This window comes from Microtus oregoni, unplaced genomic scaffold, assembly GCF_018167655.1.
Source record: "Microtus oregoni isolate MIOR12 unplaced genomic scaffold, Mior012 000144F_ref0000341, whole genome shotgun sequence".
Taxonomy (NCBI): Eukaryota; Metazoa; Chordata; class Mammalia; order Rodentia; family Cricetidae; genus Microtus; species Microtus oregoni.
This window is the reverse complement of record NW_024544794.1, coordinates 442,985-464,074: the sequence shown is the minus strand read 5'-3', so window position 1 is coordinate 464,074 and position 21,090 is coordinate 442,985. Positions and strand designations below refer to the sequence as shown.

At 47.9% G+C, this 21,090-nt stretch overlaps 1 protein-coding gene across 7 annotated transcripts in view; it reads right to left on the bottom strand.

Annotated features, from left to right (window-relative positions):
- Positions 1 to 21,090, bottom strand: part of LOC121444848 (SPATS2-like protein) — a 156,874-nt gene that overhangs the window by 49,210 nt on the left and 86,574 nt on the right. For all 7 annotated transcript variants that reach the window (XM_041646759.1, XM_041646758.1, XM_041646762.1 and 4 more), the window contains 3 exons: positions 9,749 to 9,857; positions 6,092 to 6,141; positions 2,777 to 3,023 (listed from right to left, as the gene is read on the bottom strand). In XM_041646759.1, coding sequence (XP_041502693.1) covers positions 2,777 to 3,023; positions 6,092 to 6,141; positions 9,749 to 9,857 — 406 coding nt within the window. The remainder of the gene's footprint in view (positions 1 to 2,776; positions 3,024 to 6,091; positions 6,142 to 9,748; positions 9,858 to 21,090) is intronic.

Sequence of the window (21,090 nt, the reverse complement as noted above, 5' to 3'; positions counted from 1 at the left end):
CCCATCAGACTGAATTTGTAGCAGTTGCGTTCTCAGAGATTTTACAGATGCATCTATTTATGTATTGACTCTTCCTTCATATATTAGACAGAAGGAAACACTGTCTACAATATCCAGCTGAATATTGCCTTTTCCATCTTAAGTCCAAAGTGGCTCATTGTATATGTGAACAAGACCTCCCAGTTCACCTGGTCAAAAAGGTCTTAGGTTTTGATTGAAATTCTGTTTCTAGGCAGGTTCCATCACATATAAATTTTATTTTTAGGATTTGTTATAACCATGGGGCAGTGGATAGTTTTAATTATTGAAAGTTATGGCTTGAAGGGGTCCCCAGAAGTACTAGAAAGTGAATTCCTCATACTGAATGCTGGGAGGTAAACCCTTAACGTTGTGACTGGGACTGAGGATGCCATTCTTATGATGAGATTGCAGTGGTTACAGCGGGGGATTTGTAGTGTAGACCTTCAACTCTGTCACGCCTTCTTTGCCAGTGTTTGATTTCCCAGCCTCTAGAACCATGAGCCAAATAAGCTTCTCTTGCTTACAATTTTCTGTCTATAGGGTTTGGTATCGCAGCGGTAGGAAACATACCCAAAATAGTTTTCTTATATTACGGAAAAGTAGGGAAGAAATGATGCACCCAAAGATTGACAGTGTACTAAGAAATTGCCTTCTTCCATGCTCACAATATCGGAGCTGGCTTGCCCACGCCTCTGTCAATGGGGTTGGCTAAATTGTGCTGCTCACGCTTGCTAGCAGGGCTTGCTCTCCCGAGTGTTGCAGCTGGTGGCAGGCAGGGGCAGCTCTCTGTCCCTTCTGACCTCTGGACCAACTCTCCACCTGTGTCAGGCGTTGATGGTGGTGGGGGGGGGAGGGTGCATGGGGAGCACCTCCCCCCCATGCTGCTACATTACAGATGGGCAAGGGGGACAGCTCTTCCATATTCATAACTTTGGGGCTAGCTTACCCACACCTCCACCAACAAGACTGGTTCTATCATGCTGCCCAGGCCAAGAGGAGTTCCACTGAGCGTCCAGCCAAGAAACCAGGGGCCTCGAACCAGACCGACAATTCTTCGCAATGAACTCTTGCAAGTTAAGATACACGGACAAAAGGGTTTACGGCGTGACTCACTGTGTCATACTGCAGCTTCCATGACAAGATGGATTTTTTTTCCTTTTTTTTTTTTTTAATTTTATCTGGGGGAGAGGTGTGAGGGTGGAGGGCAGATACAAAGGAACGAGAAACGAATGGGATCCAGATGTGAAAGACTCAAAGAACAGATAAAAAGGAAATTAAAAATAAAAGCACCAAAATAAACAAACAAATAAATAAATAAATAAATAAAGTACCCTTCTGGGGCTGGTGAGAGAGCCCGGTGGGTAGGCATACTTCCTGTGCAAACACGAAGACCGGAATTTAAATCCCCAAGCCCCATGGAAGCAGCTAAACACGGCTGTTCACAACTGCTGTGCACAACCGCTGTGCACAGTAGGCAGACAGGAGGGTCTCTGGGGCTTGCTGGCTGTCAGCTTGCCTTGTGGTACAGCATGAGGCTCTATCTCAGAGGAATGGGTGGAGGGTCCCAGAGCAAGAGACCCCTTACAAACTCCTCTGGCCTTCATACAGGCATACACGCCTGCACACACGTGTACATAGAACACACACCAGCATACATGTACACACACACACGTAGACTTCTGAAGTTACTTGAGAGCTGCAGCGTATATAATGAATCCACACTCTAATACCCTCAATTTTCTTCCAGTCCACCTTATAAAAGGAGATAAAATAATCTGGTCTAAAGAAAGAATTTAATAACATTTTTCTTGTCATATTGTCTTTCCCTTATCCCAGAAGAAGCATCTCTTTAAGATAGCAATACCTAGTTCCCCCAAGATCCTACTATGAACTAATCTAAGGGACTGAGACTCAGACAGACCCTGACAGGCAGGATAGGGAGAGGGGTAGCAGCTATGTAAGCAAGATGGTAAGGGGCTTCTTCCTCACCCTCCAGCCCTGAGACAAAAGTCTGGCAGCTAAAACAACAGCCTTGAGGGTTTTTCCTCCTGTCCATAGGGGTCCCTGCTCCGCAAGTTCAAGGCTTAATGAGGTCACGTTTCACAACTGCTGTGAGCCAATCAGTCATTCTGTCTTCCTCAAGCTGAACAACCCTAATTTAGGGGAGGAAGACCCTTCGAAGACTTAAAAACAAACAAACAAAACACAAAAATAAAAACAAAACCCCTAGCCCTTAAGAGAAGCTGGGCCTCAGGCTCCCAAATCCCCCTCTGCTTTGGGGAAGGTCTCACTCCATGTGCTTGCTGTGTGTGTGTGAGTTTCTTCACCCCCTAATAAAAACCTTTCTTTATTGGCGGATTCTGACTGATCCTCTCTGCGGCCTTGGAAGATTCCCCAGCTGTTCCACATTAACGCTCAAGATATTTCCTGCCTTTTAATTCTTTAACCAGCATAGAAAACAACCGAACAGAACAAGGAGCCTAGACGGGAACAGAACTATGGGGCTTTTCAGTGTGGTGGGGTGGAGGTGGGGATCCTCTGAGTCTGTGCAGGGACAGATGGCACAGCTCTTGGAGGCCACGTACTATGTGGCTTCAGGACTCAGTGACATCTACACACTAACAGTTCAGAGTTTCTCATCCCATGCAGCAGCAGCAGCAGCAGCAGCCAGAGCTGCAAGGCATTAACCTCTGCGTGCATGCGCGTTGCGCTCTCTGCCCATCACCCTCAGCAAACACACTTAGGAACAACTGACCTGTGGTCCCACGCAGAGCCCTCGGGGGTTCCTCCAGTATCGAGATCTTTCTCTCACGTGGCGGGAGGGCCGGTTTTTCTTGGGCAGAGTCAGGGGATGAGCTGTCCTTGTCACAGCCATTCATGTGACCATTTTGCATCAGCGGTACCTGTGGCTGCAGGGGCCCCATCTCCGCCCTTTCCGCCTTGTCCTTGGCATCTTTGTTGCTTGGATGCTGCTTGGATTTGCTTCTTTTCCTTTTGTTATTCTGCATCGGGGGAAAACAGATGAGAAAACAGAGCTGTGTTCAGCAAAGGCTCCTGAGCATGAAGTAAAAGGAGACAATCTTTCTGACACCTGGTGTTTAACAGAATGGGCGAAAACACATTTTTATTAAACACCCAAGTTAATCTAAATATTGTGCTTCTAAAGTCAGTTATTTAATTTTTTTTTATGTTGCGATTGTAGTAAGCGAAAAGTTCCCTTAATTTTAAAGGGAAAAAAAAAACAGGAGTAATAATTAAATAGCAGGGAGATAATTTAGGCAACTTAAGAAATTCTCTTAGAGCACGGCTGGCAATACAGAAAACTTTAACAGCTCTGGGAGAATTGGTGAGAAAAGGAAATAATAGCTTCTGCTTTTGAAGCAGTTCAGGATCGGGAGGGCAGCTGAACACTTGGGTACCATGATCTGGAGGGAGCCTGAGTGACAGGAGTAACCCGCCAGTGCAAAACCAGCCTTGTGTAGCAGTTTCCTGCAACATTGTACCCTTCTGGAAGCTCCTTAAGAAGGAAGGTAAGCAGCTAAAAGTAGCTCAGGAAGTCCCTGAAACTGATCAGATCTACTCGGTCCCTCCGTCCTAAGCTCCTAAGAGTAAACAATACTGTTGGGAGGCCCTGCCCAACCGGACTAACCCAAAGAAGACTTTGGAACAAACCAAGCTGGCTGGGAGAATAAGAAACCAGCTGAGTGGTCAGGAAGCGGTTTAGACCAACTGAGGCACCTGGAAAAGGCAGTGTCCAACCTGCTGAGCTGCCTGCAGGCTGCGCCAAGTGCTCCAGGTTCCGTTTGGTGAATTGTAACCCACGCTGGAGTGGGTTTTGTCTTTCTGAGTCATTTCTGCTCCTCTAAGTACCCCCTCACCCATATTCCTGTAATGAGCCCCAATAACACTTATCGGTTTCACCAAATTAGACTTTGGTCTGTCCCGAGATCCTGTCTGGGGGGAACAGACGTGTGTTGTATCCCCCTAGGGGAAGTCCGTCATACAACCAAAGCAGCACAAAACAAGTCACTGACCAATGAGGAAAGTACAGGAGTGGCTGCCAGCGTCCAGCAAAACCAAGGCGGCCAGAGGCTTCGGAATCATCCTATGGTGATCATTTAAGTCAGGGCAAGCGCTACTACAGGGTAATACCAGGTTTGTCCACTCCACCCGGACCCAGGACCTCTCAGTGACTAGCGGAACAGAGCAAGGTTCGCTACATACGCTTTGAAATACCTCCGCATTACATTTTTATTCAAAGCGTTTTAGACCTTCACGGAACTTTGCTGTAGTTTTCCTCAGACGCTTGCTTGATCAACGAGCATCCGGGAAATGAAGAACGTGTTCCTAATTTACACATCTAGTTTTCTTAAATTTGCGCATGCTCTCTCTGTTTCTGTCGTGCTGCAAAGCGTGTGCGGATGTCTGAGGACAACTTGCGGGAGCAGGTTGTCTCTTCTCCCACCGCAAACGCAGGAGGTCAGGCTGGGCAGCAAGCGCCTTTACCTGCAGAGCCACCCAGGAGCCCTTGACGTTGGTATTTTCTTTACGTGGTATCCCGTGAACTTAGCAATCAGTGTTGCAGATGCCTGACCCAAATTAGAAAGTATGTCTCCCCCTGTGGAGTCTGTGCATGCCTGCAGGGCACCAGCCTGGCTTTATCCTCCAAGCACTCAGAGACCTGAGGAAACTGTTTTTCCCTCTTTAGCCTCCCTACTTCCTGACTCTTCCTTTAAAGTCGTAATCATGTCCCGGCTCTTCTGAGTGAGAGATCTGTATTGTTGAGCTCAGGTAAAAGGCTATGGAGGAGACTAACACCCCCACGCCCTCACACACACCGCTGACTTCTGGAGTTTTTGTCCAGTGTCCACTGGGTTGGGTCTGGAGACCAAATCCCTATCGAACCCTTAGGACGGAACTCAGTAAGGACCTCTGTCTGCAGCTGCTGATTGTGCCTGCCTGCCATCCCCAAATCAGAGAAATTCAAAACCCAAACCACACATCTGAAACTTTCCCATGTAAAGCTAAATGCGGCCTTTCAGTCACTTGCAAGTCCTCTGCCTCTGTCTCCCGGGGAAGATTAAAGGCAAGCAGACAGTGTCAAAAAGGGGTGGCCAGCAAGCCGGGGAGCCTCTCCTGACTCCTCCTCTTCCACGTGAAACCGCCAGGACAGTGCAGGCCTAGTCCAGCACTTCCTGTGATCTTGCGGCTCCACGAAAGCAGCCTTACTTTTTCATCTGTTCAAAACCTGTTGCACAGGCCTGGGATTTTCCCTTTCGGGGCAGGGTGGGTTGGTATCTTATGTCTATGAGTAGCAAAACCCAGGGCTGCGTGGTGCCAGCCTGGAAACACAGTGCTGTGTGGCTATGAAGAGCAGCAGACTTTGTGTGTGTGTGTGTGTGTGTGTGTGTGTGTGTGCACGCGCGCGCATGCGCACGCATGCACACACATGCAAAGACACCGTGCTGTGCCCAGGAATCACAAAAACCTGTGACCAGACGGTATAGCCTTATCATGTGGATAGGACAGAGGAAAACCCCCTGGCCATTGCTGACTAGGAGTGGTTCAGGAGTGTTCCAGAAGGACCATGCACTCTATGGCTTTAAGGCATCTACTCTTTTCACTAAAGACTGACTTCAGGGCAAAAGGTACCTTACAGCAGCCTTAGATAGATTTTTTTTTTCAGTTGGAATACAAAAGTGAAAATACAGTTAGAGCTTTTTTACGTATCTTGAAGCATTCTTTAAATCTTTCCTTTGTGCTATGGGATATGTTTGGGCAAGTTAGCATCCTCACTACTTTTGAATTCTGTTGCTGGCTTCCCCTCAATACTTACTCATGAAGAAGCACAACTCTGGTCCTCCTTAAGCACCCCTGGTGGGTAAAGACACTGCACAGAAAACAAGGCCATCAGGAGTGGCTGGTAAGGAAAGAGAGGCCCGGAATCGGGAGCTTTCTGGGTGTGCATATTAACGAACATGAAATTGGCAGCTCTGTTGAGAGGGGGTAACAGCTCGGAGGGTTTGATGGAAGATGTTACTAATTCGCCATCACCCTTGATCTGACTTACCTTCTTCTTTCCCGTCATGTTCCATTCTTTGAGAACTTGAATTGCACTGCCTAGATAAAGAGAAAGAGCGTTCAACAAATATCCACGCAATCAAGGCGGCAGAGAATTCATCTGAGCCGTGGTAGCAATGGGGGGAGGGGCGGGGCGGACTCCTTCATTTATTTTGATACAGCAGGCCTTAATAAAAGTGCAAGTTTCGCTTCTCATTTCCAAGATTTTCATTTAATTCACCACAAAATCTTGGTTTTATAAAAATATTAAGCCCTACTTCGCGAGGCTTACTTTTTTTTTTTAAAAAAAATCGTGATATTGTCTTAGGGAATATGAAATATATCTTGAGAATTTTCTGGTCGCTTCATGGCCATAGGTGGAATTAAAATTGTTCTCTTTGATGTGCGAATAAAGCAACTATACTCTGAGCCAAACACGGGATTTTCTGTGTTAAAAGTCGTGGCAGTTGGGCCTTTCTGTGCGGCCATCCTTTCTGTGTTTTCACTCTTGCTCACTGTGCTCGAGACTCGCAGGGGCTGAGGAAGGCAGAACCTGTTCTGGCTTCTCTCTGTCCACCATGAGAGGGGAGAATGTGTTCTTTTCAAGGCTTCTATTTCACAAGCAACCACGTTGATTAAAAGACTAAAGGGACCCCAAGTTCTGCCTGGTCCGGTCACATCCATGACCTGATGAAGACACATGCCACCACTGCCAACTACAGTCAGTTTCCACGCACTTGAACCAAATCATTCCAACCTTCTGGGAGCAATTTCGACAAGTTCCTGACAAGGAAGAGTCAGGGGATCCCATATCAGCAGGTACTTCTTCAAGGGTCCCAAGTAGTCCAACAACGTCAAGCATACTCCGATCCCATGACACTGACAGCTACCTACAAGGTCCTGGCTAACCAGAGATTAATTTAGAATGGGTATTAATGGTGAATTTCCAACTAGCAGGCCCCTGTGATGGAAGACACTGAGAGTCGAAGGCTATGGTGTTTAGACAGACTGGTCACTCCTATCTGCCCAGAGTTTCCAATTCAGGGCCCTCCTTTTGAGTTTGAGTTTGCCAGGCCCTTGAACTAACAAGGCTGCCCACAAAAGGAAACTAGAATTTTCTCTCCCTCCCTCCCTCCCTCCCTTTTTCCTTTTCCTTTTTTCTTTTTGTTTGGGGTGTTTTGAGATAGGGTTTCTCTGTGTAGCTCTGATTGTCCTGGAACTAGCTCTTGTAGACCAGGCTGGTCTCGAACTCACAGAGATCCGCCTGCCTCTACCTCCCGAGTGCTGGGATTAAAGGCGTGCGCCACCACTGCCCGGCCATGAATTTATACCTTTCATTAACTGGGTCGGCATTTCTCTAATTCCCCCGAGGAGTTTAATATTTGTGGACAGCGTCCTGGTTTGGAGCGTTACCGGTTGGTTACACATCAGAGTCACTCTTACAGCTAAGCTTCTATCATCTAAGCAAAGTTAAACTTGAGAAAACAGTCAAAGCCATTCTTGTCGGGAGGTGGGCTGCTGTGTTTTCGGTTCCGCGCTCATCTGGTTCATGTTCGTATTTTGATGCTGGTCTCGTTTGCAATTTGGACAATGAGCCTACACAGTAATTGTCAAGAAATCCTTTTATTGACAAAGGATTCGGAAGGCAGCGTGATTCAATTGGCTGTGTCAAAGATGGCTGGAGGCGTGTCCTGTCGGGCCTTTGGGTTCCTGATTTCAGTGTGGCTCACCAAGGACACTCCACAAGTATTTTTCGACTCTGACTGGGTTTTAAGCATCTTTTCCCATTGGTTTACAACTAAACAGATGAGGAGCCTCTCTTAAAGCACTCGGAGAGCTTTAAGGAGGTCTTGACGTGGAGAAACTGAGAGTCGCAGCGGCAGCAAGGCCTTGCGTTCAAATTCCCGCAGCTGCTGGCCTCTGTGCATCTGATTAGGGTCACACTGCAACAGAAACCCCTCAGGATTTCAGGGAGGTAGGGGTGGAAATGGAAGCTGCAAGTAGCCTGGAACATTGTTTTTCCTCAACCTTTTCCTATGCAGCAAGGAAAATCTGAGAGGAGAATTTTGAATTTCTCTATTAGGACATGCCTGTTTACAAAACCTAAATAAGGTGCATGTGTGTGCGTGCATGCATGTGTGTGCGTGTGTGCATGTGTACATGCATGTAGGCGCATATGTGTGCATGCCTGCATGCATGTGTGTGCGTGTGTGCATGTGTTCATGCATGTAGGTGCATATGTGTGCATGCCTGTGCGCATGTATGCGTGTGTGCATGCGTGCAGGCATATGCGTGTATGCATGTAGGTGTGTGTACACGCGCATGTGCACGCATGTGTGTGCATGTGTGCATATATGCGTGTCTCTCTGTGTGCGTGTGTGTGTAGTGGGGGGCAAATCACAGCTACCATTCGGTCCTAATGATTAAAGATTGTACATTGATATCTTCACAGTGTGCATAGTCACCGAAGCAGGGCAAACGTTGCAAAAGTTGCACACCGCGGCTTTGTTCATGGGTTTGTAAGAACGATCATCATCTGCCCCATGCCCTTAGGACAGAACGTGGGCACAGTGCTTGGCTCTGGCCCTGAAATGCTATTCCCCTTGCAGAAAACTCAAGACATTTATTTCACGCCTCGCAAATTAAGGGAATCATGCTGTCCTTGACACCGCGAGAAAAAGGTACGGCTGAGAGGTGCTGCCCGGTCTTCCTGACCTTGTCTGTCAGGTCGCGTTTAGTTAGTCCATTGCTTACAGGGCAGAGAACGATTCCAGGAAACAAGGCATATAAGAACCGCGACGAGAAAGAGATCTTTACTCACAACAAAACATAAGAAAGAAAACCTCTCTACAGTTTACAGAAAAGAAACCCAACCTTGCAAATGTGTAGGAGAAACATTTTTCCAGATCTGAGGTTCACCAGTACCATTGGCAAGGCACTTGCTAAAAAAGTATAGAAGGACTTTCTCCTAGGAAACCAAAATCAATGAAGAGGTGGATGAACTGATGGATATGAAGGTCACGAACAGAAAACATTGCAGTGGGGAATTCAGTCCACTGAGACGGGCCCCACGAGACATGGGACTTCGGCATCCCAGCCACGACTCTCAGGAGGCTTCAGCTAGTTGAAGAGGCAATGCCTTCCGGGTCAGCAAGGTCCTCTACTCACAAGGACGCCACCAAGTAAAGGACATTCTGAGCAAACTGAAATAACTGACAAAGAAACCAGTAGCTTTATAATTAGTGTCCTCTAGGTCTTTACAGTCTTATTTTAAATGATAAGAAAAGACCTTTCTGTATTCTGCTCTTACAACATCTGTGTTCGTTTGATGCCGAGTGTGATTTTTAGTTTCTTTATTTGTTTTGTTCTGAGACAAGGTTACGCTATGAAGCTCTAACTGGCCTAGAGCTTAGGGTCTCATTATGGATCCCTACCCGGTCTGAAACTCACCATGTTGACCAGGCTGTCCTTGAACTCAAGGAGATCTGTCTGCCTCTGCCTCCAGAGGGTGGGAATAAAGGTGTATCGTGCTTTTATTTTTATTTTTTATGAGAAGTATTAGAAACTAAGTAATGTTCGTGTTCAGTTCATTTAAGGGGAAAAAATACAGGGTATCTGGACTAACGAGCCCCAACGTGTTCGGTTTCAGGAGGGCATGCATACGTACCATCGACGAAGGCTTGCACGGCTTTGTCCACGTTAAAATCAAACTGTTGTAGCACCAGGACGATCTCATTATTGCTTTTGTTCGGAACGACCGATCTAACTGCATAGATCTAGAGGAAAAGGGAAAGGAAAGCAGAATGGTAAACACCCGAGTTTTCTTCCTCTTCAGATCTCCCGCTAGATGGAGCAGAAGTATATCTCAGAAAGGCCCTGGAAAGCCAACCATCGTTCTTCTTGCCAACAAGCGTACTCCAGGCCTTGCAGAGAAGCGAGCATTCATCCGGGGGTGATCACCTTGATGGCTACTTTATTTGTGCACACACCTCTACAGAGATCTCCTTGTGAACCCGTAGGAACAAGTGTGTGGCGCCAACCCTGGTTTGGCAGCCAACCCTCTGGGAGACTGGAACGCATACAAGATGTGTTTCTCGCCGAGGACACAGAAATCTGTTTCTGTCTCCAGCTTCCTTTCCACTGGCTCGGGGAGGGGGGGTATCTTTAGAAAATATACAGAAATAGCTTCCCGCTCCAGCTTCTCGCTGGGCACAGCGGAGGTAGTCATCGGAGGGTCATGGAAGTGTGCTGTGAAACTCCATCGGTGTTTATAAAGATAGGCAAACACGGAGCTCTGCGCTAGGGAAATGGTCATTCCAGCTATCTTACAGAAAATGCTCCCAAACACCCTTCTGAAGGGGGAAAAAAACCAACATCGAACAGAGTAAAAACAAACATGTTATGCACCAAGGAGTCCGATGCTCTGGGGCGGGCGTTCAGTCCTCCATGACGCCTACGCCTCCCTCCATCAGATTTAGCATGGTCTCTCTTTGGTTGCATGCTAGAATCAATTGACCTTTATCTCGAAGATCCTGTGGTTATTGCGGACTGTTCTGTGTCTTGTAGCAGAACCCTTCTCCCCTCTTTCTTTCATGAGGAGCATTTCCGTGCTAACCAATGCTAGAGTCCTGCGCGGGGCAGCGGGAGGCACTCATCAAAGAACCGAACAATCCAGACATGATCCACGCGGAGTTAGATCACGGCCAGCGAGTTTTAGAGTTAAATGGATTTGGTTATAATTGGATTCGTGGTGTATGGATTATAGAAGCATGGGACGGGCGATATGACACTATTGGCCAGACATTTCACTGAGCCGCGCAGACCATTTCTTGATTATGTGAGGAAACAGACAGCTCGTTCCACACAGATCTGTGTGTAATGGTGTTTAGGTTATAATGGGAAAACACCTAGGCTATGGGCACAGGACTTGTAGAAGTGTTGACGTTATTATTGATCAGACGATTGCTTTCAAATCCTGACATTTAAAAATACTAACTATTTGGGCTTTGCTGAGTTTCTAATAAAACATGTGCTTGTATATGTCAATCTGTACTCCGTCAGGTTTTTATTATTCTCACATTGTATGGCTCTTAGTTTCTCTAGACTTCATTAGAAAAACCAACTCTTTAAAATTCCAAGTTCCTCACTGTTCTGCTACCCTGTCTTAAAAAAAAGAAACAGTTGGGTAAATACTATTTATTTTAGGGCCTCATCATATGGCCTCAAAGTCTCCTGTCTTGGCCTTCCCACTGGCAGATGAGTCACCAAGCTGACAGAATGAATATTCTTTTTAAAATACTTATTGTAGCAGTTCCAAACCCGTGGGTCACGGCCCTTTGGGGGGCTGCGTATCAGGATATCCTGTATATCAGATATTTACATTATGATTCATAACAAGAGTGAAATCACAGTTATGAAGAAGCAAACAAATAATTTTATGGCTGGGGTCACCACACCACGAGGCACTGTATCCAAGAATAGTAGTGTTGGGAGAGCTGAGAACCAATGACTTATTTCCTGAGGCGACACCAAACTTCCTGACACCTAAAGGCCACAGGGATGCAGACAACGATCAAACGGCCAGAGAGAGAGAGACCGGACTTACATGTTGCACACACACACACACACACACACACACACACACACACACGTGCTGTGACATCATTGCCAGGGGCATCTGACGTGGCAGAAGCTCTCAGAGGTGGAGGAGGGGTGAGAGCAGGTGGGTGGGAGGAGGGGAAAGGAGAGCATTCTGGGAAGAAGGAAGAGCATGGCTGGAGGCTACTCCACAGTAAGGATGGAGGGGAAAGGGCGGGGCTGTTAGAGCCCAGTGCAGGTCAGACTTGACAGGGACCATGCCAGGCGGGGTCTCCCAGGCTTCGGAAATCATCCCTCAGTGGTTTATGGGGGGCTCTTCTTGTGCGTATTTATCATGTTTAGAAAGATAGGTGTTCTTTCTCACTGAACATGAAAATGCTCTTAAGGGAAGCAAAGATGGGACTGAAGACGGAGCTCAGTTGCTTGGCATGTACAAGGTCATATATTCAAACCAAGATGCAAAGACACAAAACCACTTAGCCCAGGAGAGTCAACAGCAATAACAGGTAATCTGTGCTTTGTCCCCTACGAGGGCCTTGCATTTACCTTTTCGACTTATAGTCTCTTTTAAGTAAATACAGTTTTAGCAGTTCAAGCCACTACAGTTTGTTTATATGCAAAACGTCTTAATAATGACCATTATTATTTGCCACTTCAAGCATGCCTACCTGAATAATAAAATGCTTAGCTATTAATTACATTAAGTCCATCATTGCAACGCTAGACCAAAGTTTTCAGGCCACCTACGCACAGCGGCACGAATAGCGGAGACCAGAATTAGAACACAAACATAAAAAAATAATTGTTTCTCGATTACTCTCCTCTGCAAAACATAATGCTCTATCGTGCTTAGGCGAGAGCAGTGTAAGCTACTGCTTGCGTAGACAACTTTCTCTTCAGGCATTTATTTGTGTTATTTCTCCAACCCTTCTAAAAAAAAAAAACGGAAACAAAACTCATATGAGCACGTTTGGCTATGTGCAGACGGACGACATTCTGTGTCTTCACTGGCATGTGTGTTGGGGGGTGAGCGTATGCACATACGTGATGTGAAGGCCAGAGGTCAACATCTGGTGTCTTATGCGCGCGCGGTCCCTCTGCCTTAGATTGTGAGAGCTACTCTCTTAGGGGTCCTGGAGCTCCATCTAGTTGAGTTCCAGGAATCTGCTTGACTCTACCTCCTCAGCCCTGGGATTACCCATGTGCATCATCGTGGGTGCTGGGCATCAAACTCAGGTCCTCATGCATGTGCTGCAAGCGCTTTGCCTACGGAACGATCTCCCAGGCCCTCCTCATTTTACATAGCTTAGCTCTGCATGCTTCTCTGGGAAATCATCACCCACAGAGTTGCGATATCAAGTCTGTGCGATCTAGAGCCAACTCCTGGAGGATGATCCTGAAGTAGAAGGGGTATTCCAAGCTTTGTAGAAACGAGCAGATCCATGGTAGAGTTCTTGCCTGTTCTTGGCTACTCCTCAGGGACGCTGAATTCTGGACTAACTTCTGCTCTGGTCAGTGGGCTTTGTTAATGTGAAGAGGGCGACACAATTCACAAATCCCCCGTCTTATTTCTTCAAGGAGGATGGAGAAACCATATGTGCTCCTGTGTTGCACATCAGCATGCAGGAACCAACCGTCTGCTATTCGCCATTGGGCAGAATTGAGGGGTCTGAGCATTAAAGTCCAGGAAAGACTCGTGTTCAAGTGGCGGCAAACACAGGCATGGATGGCCACTGGGGTGCTCAGAGGCTGCTTCTCTGTGGAAACGCAGCTCCCAAGAGCTGGAGGAACGGCCCCATCCATGCATGATTCATGAAATGCATGCAGGCTGTGTTGCAGGGATCATGGCTGGCGCTGCTTCTCACACAACCACTCATTCCTCACCACAGCCCCAGGCGCTCCCACAGCTCTACAACAAAGCTGGAAGCTGCTGCCCTTGACAGCACTCCTACTGGGCTCCCCTGCCAAACTAACAGAGCCGGTCCATCAGTGCCCACAAGGCAGCCATTCGGGCTTTTGGGTGACAATCAAAACTCCTAGTTAACACTTCATTTAGCAACGGCCTTAGCCTTCCCACGCCACGCTCATCTGTTTTGTTTCTACTAATGTACGTCTGGTCTGGCAAATTCAATTTGCTATTTGGAAAGGGCTTTGCTGTGAAGTTACCTTCTGCGTCGCTTTTATCTGGATTCTCTCCTTTCTCTGGAAACTTTCCTATCCGGCCCCACAGGCTCTGGCATGTTCCATACCTGGTCAACCAGGTTGGCTCCTGCACTAACCAAGCAGCGGGATGTTCAGGGTGTTGTTGGGTTGAAGAGCTGGTAGCAGACATCCTTGTTTACGCTGCACACTATCGAGCCTGTCTGTGATGGCTCCTTAGACGTTCTTCTGGGCTTGCCACTGAGTCTCAGACTATGTTGGAGTTTCCAAAGTAATTCAGACAAGAATTTCCAATCTACTTAAACTGCCGTGGGATTAGCCAAGACCCAACATTATCAATGAACACAAAATAGCTGGTCTCTCTACTTCTAGCTTCTTCTTGAAAATCCTACTCTGAGGCTGCTGCCTTTCCAAAAATATGGCTGTCCCATGGCACAGAGAGACATGTGTTCCAGGACCCCTAGATACCAAAGCCATGGGAGCTCAAGGGCCTTATTTTAAAAAAATGGGTATTTACATGTAACCTATGTAGATCCTCTATGCACTTTCAATATTTATTTTTAAATACCCCCAAAGAATGAAAAGAGTTATACTGCATTGTTTAGGGACTCATGATAAGATAAAAATTCTTTCTATGTTCGGTTTCTTCCCAAAATGTTTCTGATCTGCGGTGAACTAAGCTCATGGGTGCAGAACATGTGGGCCCAAGTTTTGCTGCTGTATAATCAGGAACGAGAGTGTTTTCAGAGTTTGGGGAAATAGAAAAAAAAGTGCAAAACCAGAGTCGGCTTAGGAGACAGACATAGGCTGAGTCCTCTTTGAGTGATAGATGCTAAGGATGCAAGAAAGAGCCAGCTACAGTTCTGCCCCAAGGGGGCGCCGTGGAGCAGCGCAGCCAGCAACTCTATCAACAACTCTATGAACAAGGTGCGGGGCGCTCAGAGAAGGGCAAGGACACCTGCCCCAGGACAGAGGATGCTTCCTAGGCGGAACGATATCACGGACGGAGCACGGGGTTAACAGAGCTATGTTCTAATCTTGGCTCCAAGCACCAACTCTGTGACACGGGTGAGCTACTCAGAGCTTTGAAACTTGTTTCCGTAGGTGTAAAACAGGCGATTATCTGCAGGAGTCTGTAGAGATGGAGGGTGGGGGTGGTGGTGGGGTGGGGGTGGGGTGATGCCTGCGAGGTGTCTGCTAGAGAGGCTGACCCGAAACAGATTCACAAGCCATGGAAATGCAAGAACAAGTAGCTAACGTGCTGGCTGAGATGTATTTGGGAAAGATTACCGTCTGTACCAAATGCTTGGAGAAGTCCTTTCCTCCCCAAACTCAGGGACAGTGGGCCTGACGCTGTCCCCCAAGCCCCCTGTCTTTACTCCATCCATTTTAAATGTGGCCAATGTGCACGTCCCTCTTACCCTCACTTAACTGCTTGCTAAAAGTTTAGTCCTGGCACTGGCATCTGGACCAAGCAGGAAGAGTTCGGCCAGTGGCAGAGCCGGGAAAGAGATGTGCAGACATTGACGAGACGAACAGACACAGATGCCCTGTGGCTCACAACAGCGGTACGGCACCCGTGAGCTCATCCTAAGTCAAAAACCCTGTCAGCCAAAAGTGCATTGGTGGGGGCGGGGGCAGGGAAACAAGGGCTTGGTTGGTAAAGCGCTGGTTGTTTAAGGATGAGGCCCCAAGTTTGGGTCATAAGCACGTACACGCCTGAGAACCCGGCCATAAGAAGGTGGGGGACAGGAGGATCTCTGAGCTTGCTGGCCAGCAGGCGTAGCCAACCAGTGAGTTCTGGGTTCAGTCAGAGACAGTCTCCAAGCTAACGTGGAGGGGTGATTGAAGAAGACATCAGGCATTGACTTCCACCGTGCCTGCAGCTCACAAACACACGTGCTCACACACGTGAGCTTAAGCACATACAAATTAAAAACTTGCAAATGCATCTGGTGTACTTGCCCTAACAGAGTGCAACGGCTTAGGCTAGTCTGCTCACGTGCCACGGCTTAGCCTACTCTGCTCACGTGCCACGGCTTAGGCTAGTCTGCTTACATGCCACGGCTTAGGTTAGTCTGCTTACATGCCACGGCTTAGCCTAGTCTGCTCACATGCCACGGCTTAGACTAGTCTGCTCACATGCCACGGCTTAGACTAGTCTGCTCACATGCCACGGCTTAGACTAGTCTACTTACATGCCACGGCTTAGGCTAGTCTATTTACATGTGTTCAGTGCAATCTCAGTAGCCTCCAGTTGGGCAGCGTCACTCAACACAAAGCAGGTTTTGCAGTAAGGTGCCGAATATCTTAATGTATTAATACTGTGCCCAAAGCGTAGCCAGGAATGGCTGCAAGGGTGTCGCGTTTGCACAAGTGCGAGGCTGAAAATTTGTAAGTCGAATCATGGTCAGTCGGGACCGATGGTCCGTAATTGCCTCTCACGGTACGAGAGTCGGCACAGGAAGCAATCAGAGCGTATTCACAGCGACAATGGTCAGGAAGCCGGCAGCATGAAAAGCCAAAATGCACCAGTCAGACTCTTTAACGATTATCCGGGATGGGAGACAGAGTGGAGAGGCATGGGGCCGGTCTTGAAGAAAGCTGCCACCCCCCTCACCTCCCCAACCCCCACGCTCTGTTTCCTTAGCTCTCCCAAGTCATCTGACACCCGGACAGACCTGTGTAATAACCTCTTTTTTTATTTGTACTTGTTTGAGAAGGTTTCATTTTCTAGAGCACGTGGCAGGTGCCCAGAGGCTGTATTAGCAAATGGAGCTAGAAATGAAAACAACACAAACTGCCCATCTAATTGGTGAAGGAAGAGAACGCTGGAAGGTTTTAAGGCTAAATACAGTCCGAGGGTAAAGCGAGAGGCCAGGAGATGAGAAGCCACAAGTCTACCTATATACCCCCTCTGGCTCTCACGCATGCTCCGGAATTGGAGCCCGACTCTATCTGATGCAGTGTGAGTTACTTGGGGCGAATCTATACCCCCACAGCATCTTAAACGCTGGGGGAACTCAGTACGGGGCGGAGGCGCAGTATCTGCCGAGAGGCCAAAATGAAAAGAGGACGCGAGGGATCTGTTGAAACGGTCACGGGAACACTCCACGGTGTAATATACCTTTGTCAGTGCATGCCCACAGTTCAGCAGGAAGTACCAGGCAGTATTAAAAAGCTTAATAGATTCAAGCCACAGGTCCCAGCTGCAGATGGTGGCCTCCAGCCTCGAAGAACTGACACACTCAGAGATGAACACGAACCTACTCTGCACAATCAGGGCAGCCGTCAAACGGCCAGCAGCCTCCTCTTTGCACCAGTGAGAACCAGTTATCGATGGGTTCACCATTCCTGCCACACTGAAAGGGGTTTATCGTTGGTCGGGACCATTCCTGCCACACTGAAAGGGGTTTATCGTCGGTCAGGTCATAAATTCTCACACGCCGAGCCGTTCGGAGATGCCTTAGAAACAGTTCCTTCCCTTGCTATGTTTCTCTTGGCTTGCCCGACGAGAAGTATCATCTATACATTAACAAAGGCGGTTTCCACGGGAGTCTTCTTGGGGGGGGGGGAATAAAATATCTTTTGCAGCCTGATACCTTTGCATCGAGAATAATTCCATAATTTAATTGCTTTTCCAAACATCTACTTCCTGCCAGCAAAAAAAAAAAAAAAAAAAAAAAGTATGAAGTGTTGTCACAGTCTGCTCGGCTGACTTTTTGGAAATTAACACCACTGGCACAAATCAAAATTAACTTTTGGGGATGAGCAGAATAGGATTAGAAAGAAAAATGAAGCTTTGAAGATGGGGGGGGGCGCCATGTTGACAGAATCATAGGAAACCGGAAGGGAGGGTCTTGGTGACACTCTCCATGGGCCTCCTGAATCTATCTCAGTTAGCTGGAACCTACCCAGAACCACGTAGACACTCAGGGCATGTAACTGAATTATTTTCAAGGTACTGCTTGGTCCCAGAATGTGGCAGGCCAGAGCGGCTTTGTCCACGCTCTGGCTCCCCAGAACCTACGAAGACGTTGAGATTCAGGGCATGCTCGCTCTGCAGCTGGAACGGCGGTTGTTAACAAGCCCCCACTAAAGGACAGAGATCACCCCATACTATGTCAGTGGGGCTCAGTGCCATGACAGGAACCTACAGATGTGGAAGGAGGGAGAGAGTAGGTGACAGCAATGTAAAGTAATACATAACGAGCCACTTCCAGGCTTGAAGACCAAGGGAATGGTAAAGCCAGGAGCCAAGACAGCTTCCAAAGTAGAAAAGACCAGAAAACCAACTCTTCCCATCACCCACTCCTGAAAGGAATGTGGCTCTGTGGACGTCTTTTGCTGTGCCCTCTAAGTCCTGGTCAGTCCCCTGACCCCCAGAGCTTTCAGGTGCTTCTTTTATACTGCCTTAAGCCCCGAAGCCTTTGGTAATGGTGGGTGCAATGAACCCCCATTTGAGGACCAAAGTCCACTGCGTGCTTGCTCCTAATCAGGAAATACGATTCCTTCCCTACCCGGTAAGCAAACCCCCTCCCTCCCTGACCACACGTCCTCGGCAGTCCCAGTTATTCATGTACTGTAGCTTCATCTCACAAGAGAAAAGTTAGAGGGGTCAGCAAAACAGTGCAGAAGACAAAGTGAAGTAATAAATACCAGCTACTCGGAGCTGGCCTGGTACCAAAATCCCTCTGCCCCTCACCTGTTCGCTCCCTCCTCTCTCTCTAACGTAGGCAGGCTCCTTTTGTCTCTCGGGGAGACTCTGGAAAGGTCTCCTAATTGGATTTCTGGCTTGGTGTTTCCCCCTCTCAAATCCATCTTAAAACAATTGGTGTATAATTTACTGCCTGAAGTGTTTGGGCGTGTCCATTGATGGAGACAGGAGCAACAGTGAGGAGGAATTTGAGGAGAGGAGAGAAAGGAGATAAATTATGAAAGCAGATTCCCTGAGGAAATGAGAAAATGGTGTTGAGCTGTGGAGGGGCTGGGAACATCTCAGGTTAAGCAAGCACTTCCCCGGGGAAACCTGAGGCAAGTTTCATAGCCAGCGCGCACCTAAGAATGCAAGCATGGTGGTGCATGCCTGTCACCGCAGTCCTGGGGACGTAGATCTCCAGGGTCCAGTGGCCAGCAAGCCAATCTAGCAGAAGCAGGACGCAGAGAGACCCTGTCTCCAAAGACAAGGTGGTGGATGGCTTCTGAGGAACAGCACCCAAAGTTGCCCTGCACATGGGCGTGCACATACTCAGAATTCTGAGACAGAAGGAAAGGGGAGAGAGGCAGAGTGGAGAAAATAAAAACTCGAGAGTGTTATGGGAACCATTCGTGTGAGCGTTGAGGCTTAGGCAGTGGAGAACTGGGTAGAGCTGCCTTCGTGGGAACTTGAGAGGAAGAGGCCGTAAGGAATAAAGAGTGCCGGATAGGCCTGGAGGTCCGTAAATGCCGGACGGCATGGAGCGGTCAAGGAGTCTGCTGGCACGACTTTCCCCAGAGATTCTTAGCAAGCTACCAGCAGAGGAGCGGGATGATCCGTGTTTACAAACTGTAAAGAGTAGAACGGGAAGTCCCAAGGCTTGGGCATTCCAGCGTATTGTTAAAGTAGCTGATGAAGTCATCTAAAGCCTACAGAAGACATTAGGACCCCAGAGAGGAATGATGGGACCAGACATCCTGCTGAGATGAAGGAAAAAATGAAAAGGGCAAGAGACGTTGGCGATGAGAAGCACATAGCAGAAGAGGGACCGCTTGGCCTTTTTAACCCTTGCTCCCGGTACAGCTTTCTGGCATCTAAGAAGGCTACCACTTTTCTACAGCCCAGCCCAGCCCAGCACCTGTTTCAAAGAATGCCACCCTGACAGAGCAAACACTCTGCCCTGCGTCTTCCGTGAGCTTCAATCCCCTAGCTCTCGCCGTCCAGTCAAACTCTCGCGAGTGTTTCCTATTGAAAGTGCCTCTGTAAGTAAGCACACTGCTCAACTTTGGGGGTGCAGGGACCAAAGAAGAGAGGTGTGGCACCTGCATCTGTCTCGGGAGGGGGGGTCCCCACCTACTCATCCCAGCTGTCAGAAATAACACCGATGCTTGAGGGAACACACTAATCGCTGGCCTCCATGGAGCTTATCCGCGGCCGGTTCACCCACCATTCTCGTGACGAGGGCTGCGGCTCTTGGCCTGTGATGAGAAACTAACACACAGGCACGGGTTTGATATCCATCCTTGTTAAATGTCAATATGTAAGTTCAGACTCGGCACTCCAGCCAGCTGTTGCCTTTTGGAGCCTTGAGATCTCGCTGCCACAAACAAGGAACACGTTAGCCATGTCTTCCAATTTGGTAGCCCTTAAAAAGCCAGTTGCTGGCTTCTCTTAGAGAAGATTTATTGATTTAAGTTTTGTGTAGGCTGGAGCCAAATTGTTGATTTGAATTATTAGGAGCCTGAGTTGAGTCAAGGACGGGAGTGAGAGTATGGCCACAAGAATGTCCTCAGAGCTCCGAGTAATCTTTTCATTCATGTTCCTTTTCTATTTATTCCTTAACTCAGTCACAGTGAACAGACTCTGAAGCTGGACCACAGGCAGCTACAGACATGCTACGTGGCCTGCCGAGAAAAGTTACGGTCCCCAAAGATGAATTTAGTTTGATGAATTTAGTTAAAAGACATGAAGATGTTTTGTTGTCTGAGAACCAGAGAAATGCAGAGGGCTGAAACTGGCTTAAGGGGGATGAAGGGGAAGCAGATGATGGGGTGTCCAAGAGGAACAACACAGAGGATTCAGGGGATGAAGATGATGGGGTACCCAAGAGGAACAACACAGGACACAGGAAGTACCCTCAAAGCAAAGCAGGCCTGATCCTTGGAGCATCAAGTAGCAAAAGTTAGGATGGAATTTCGGAAACAAAGGCATGGGACCAAAGTGGTCCAGGCCCTGTAACTACCAACCTGGAGCCTGATTCTAAGGCAAAGTCTCTGAAGATTTACTCAGGGGAAAAGTATGATATTTGTGCATTTAAGGTCATTCTGTTTTCTTTGTGTATGAGCTCAAGGAGATCAAATGAATGCCCGTTAGGATTTTCACACAGAATCCTGGGCAAGAATTTGGACCAATCTGAGCAGTGTGGAGAAGGGCTCACAGCTTACTTGTGAAGAAACAACTGGCTTCTGTTTAGATGCAAGGAACAGGAAGCAGGAAGCAATTCGGGTGGGGACCAGTTTAACAGTAAAATTTTCGCCAGGCTCTGATGAGCACCC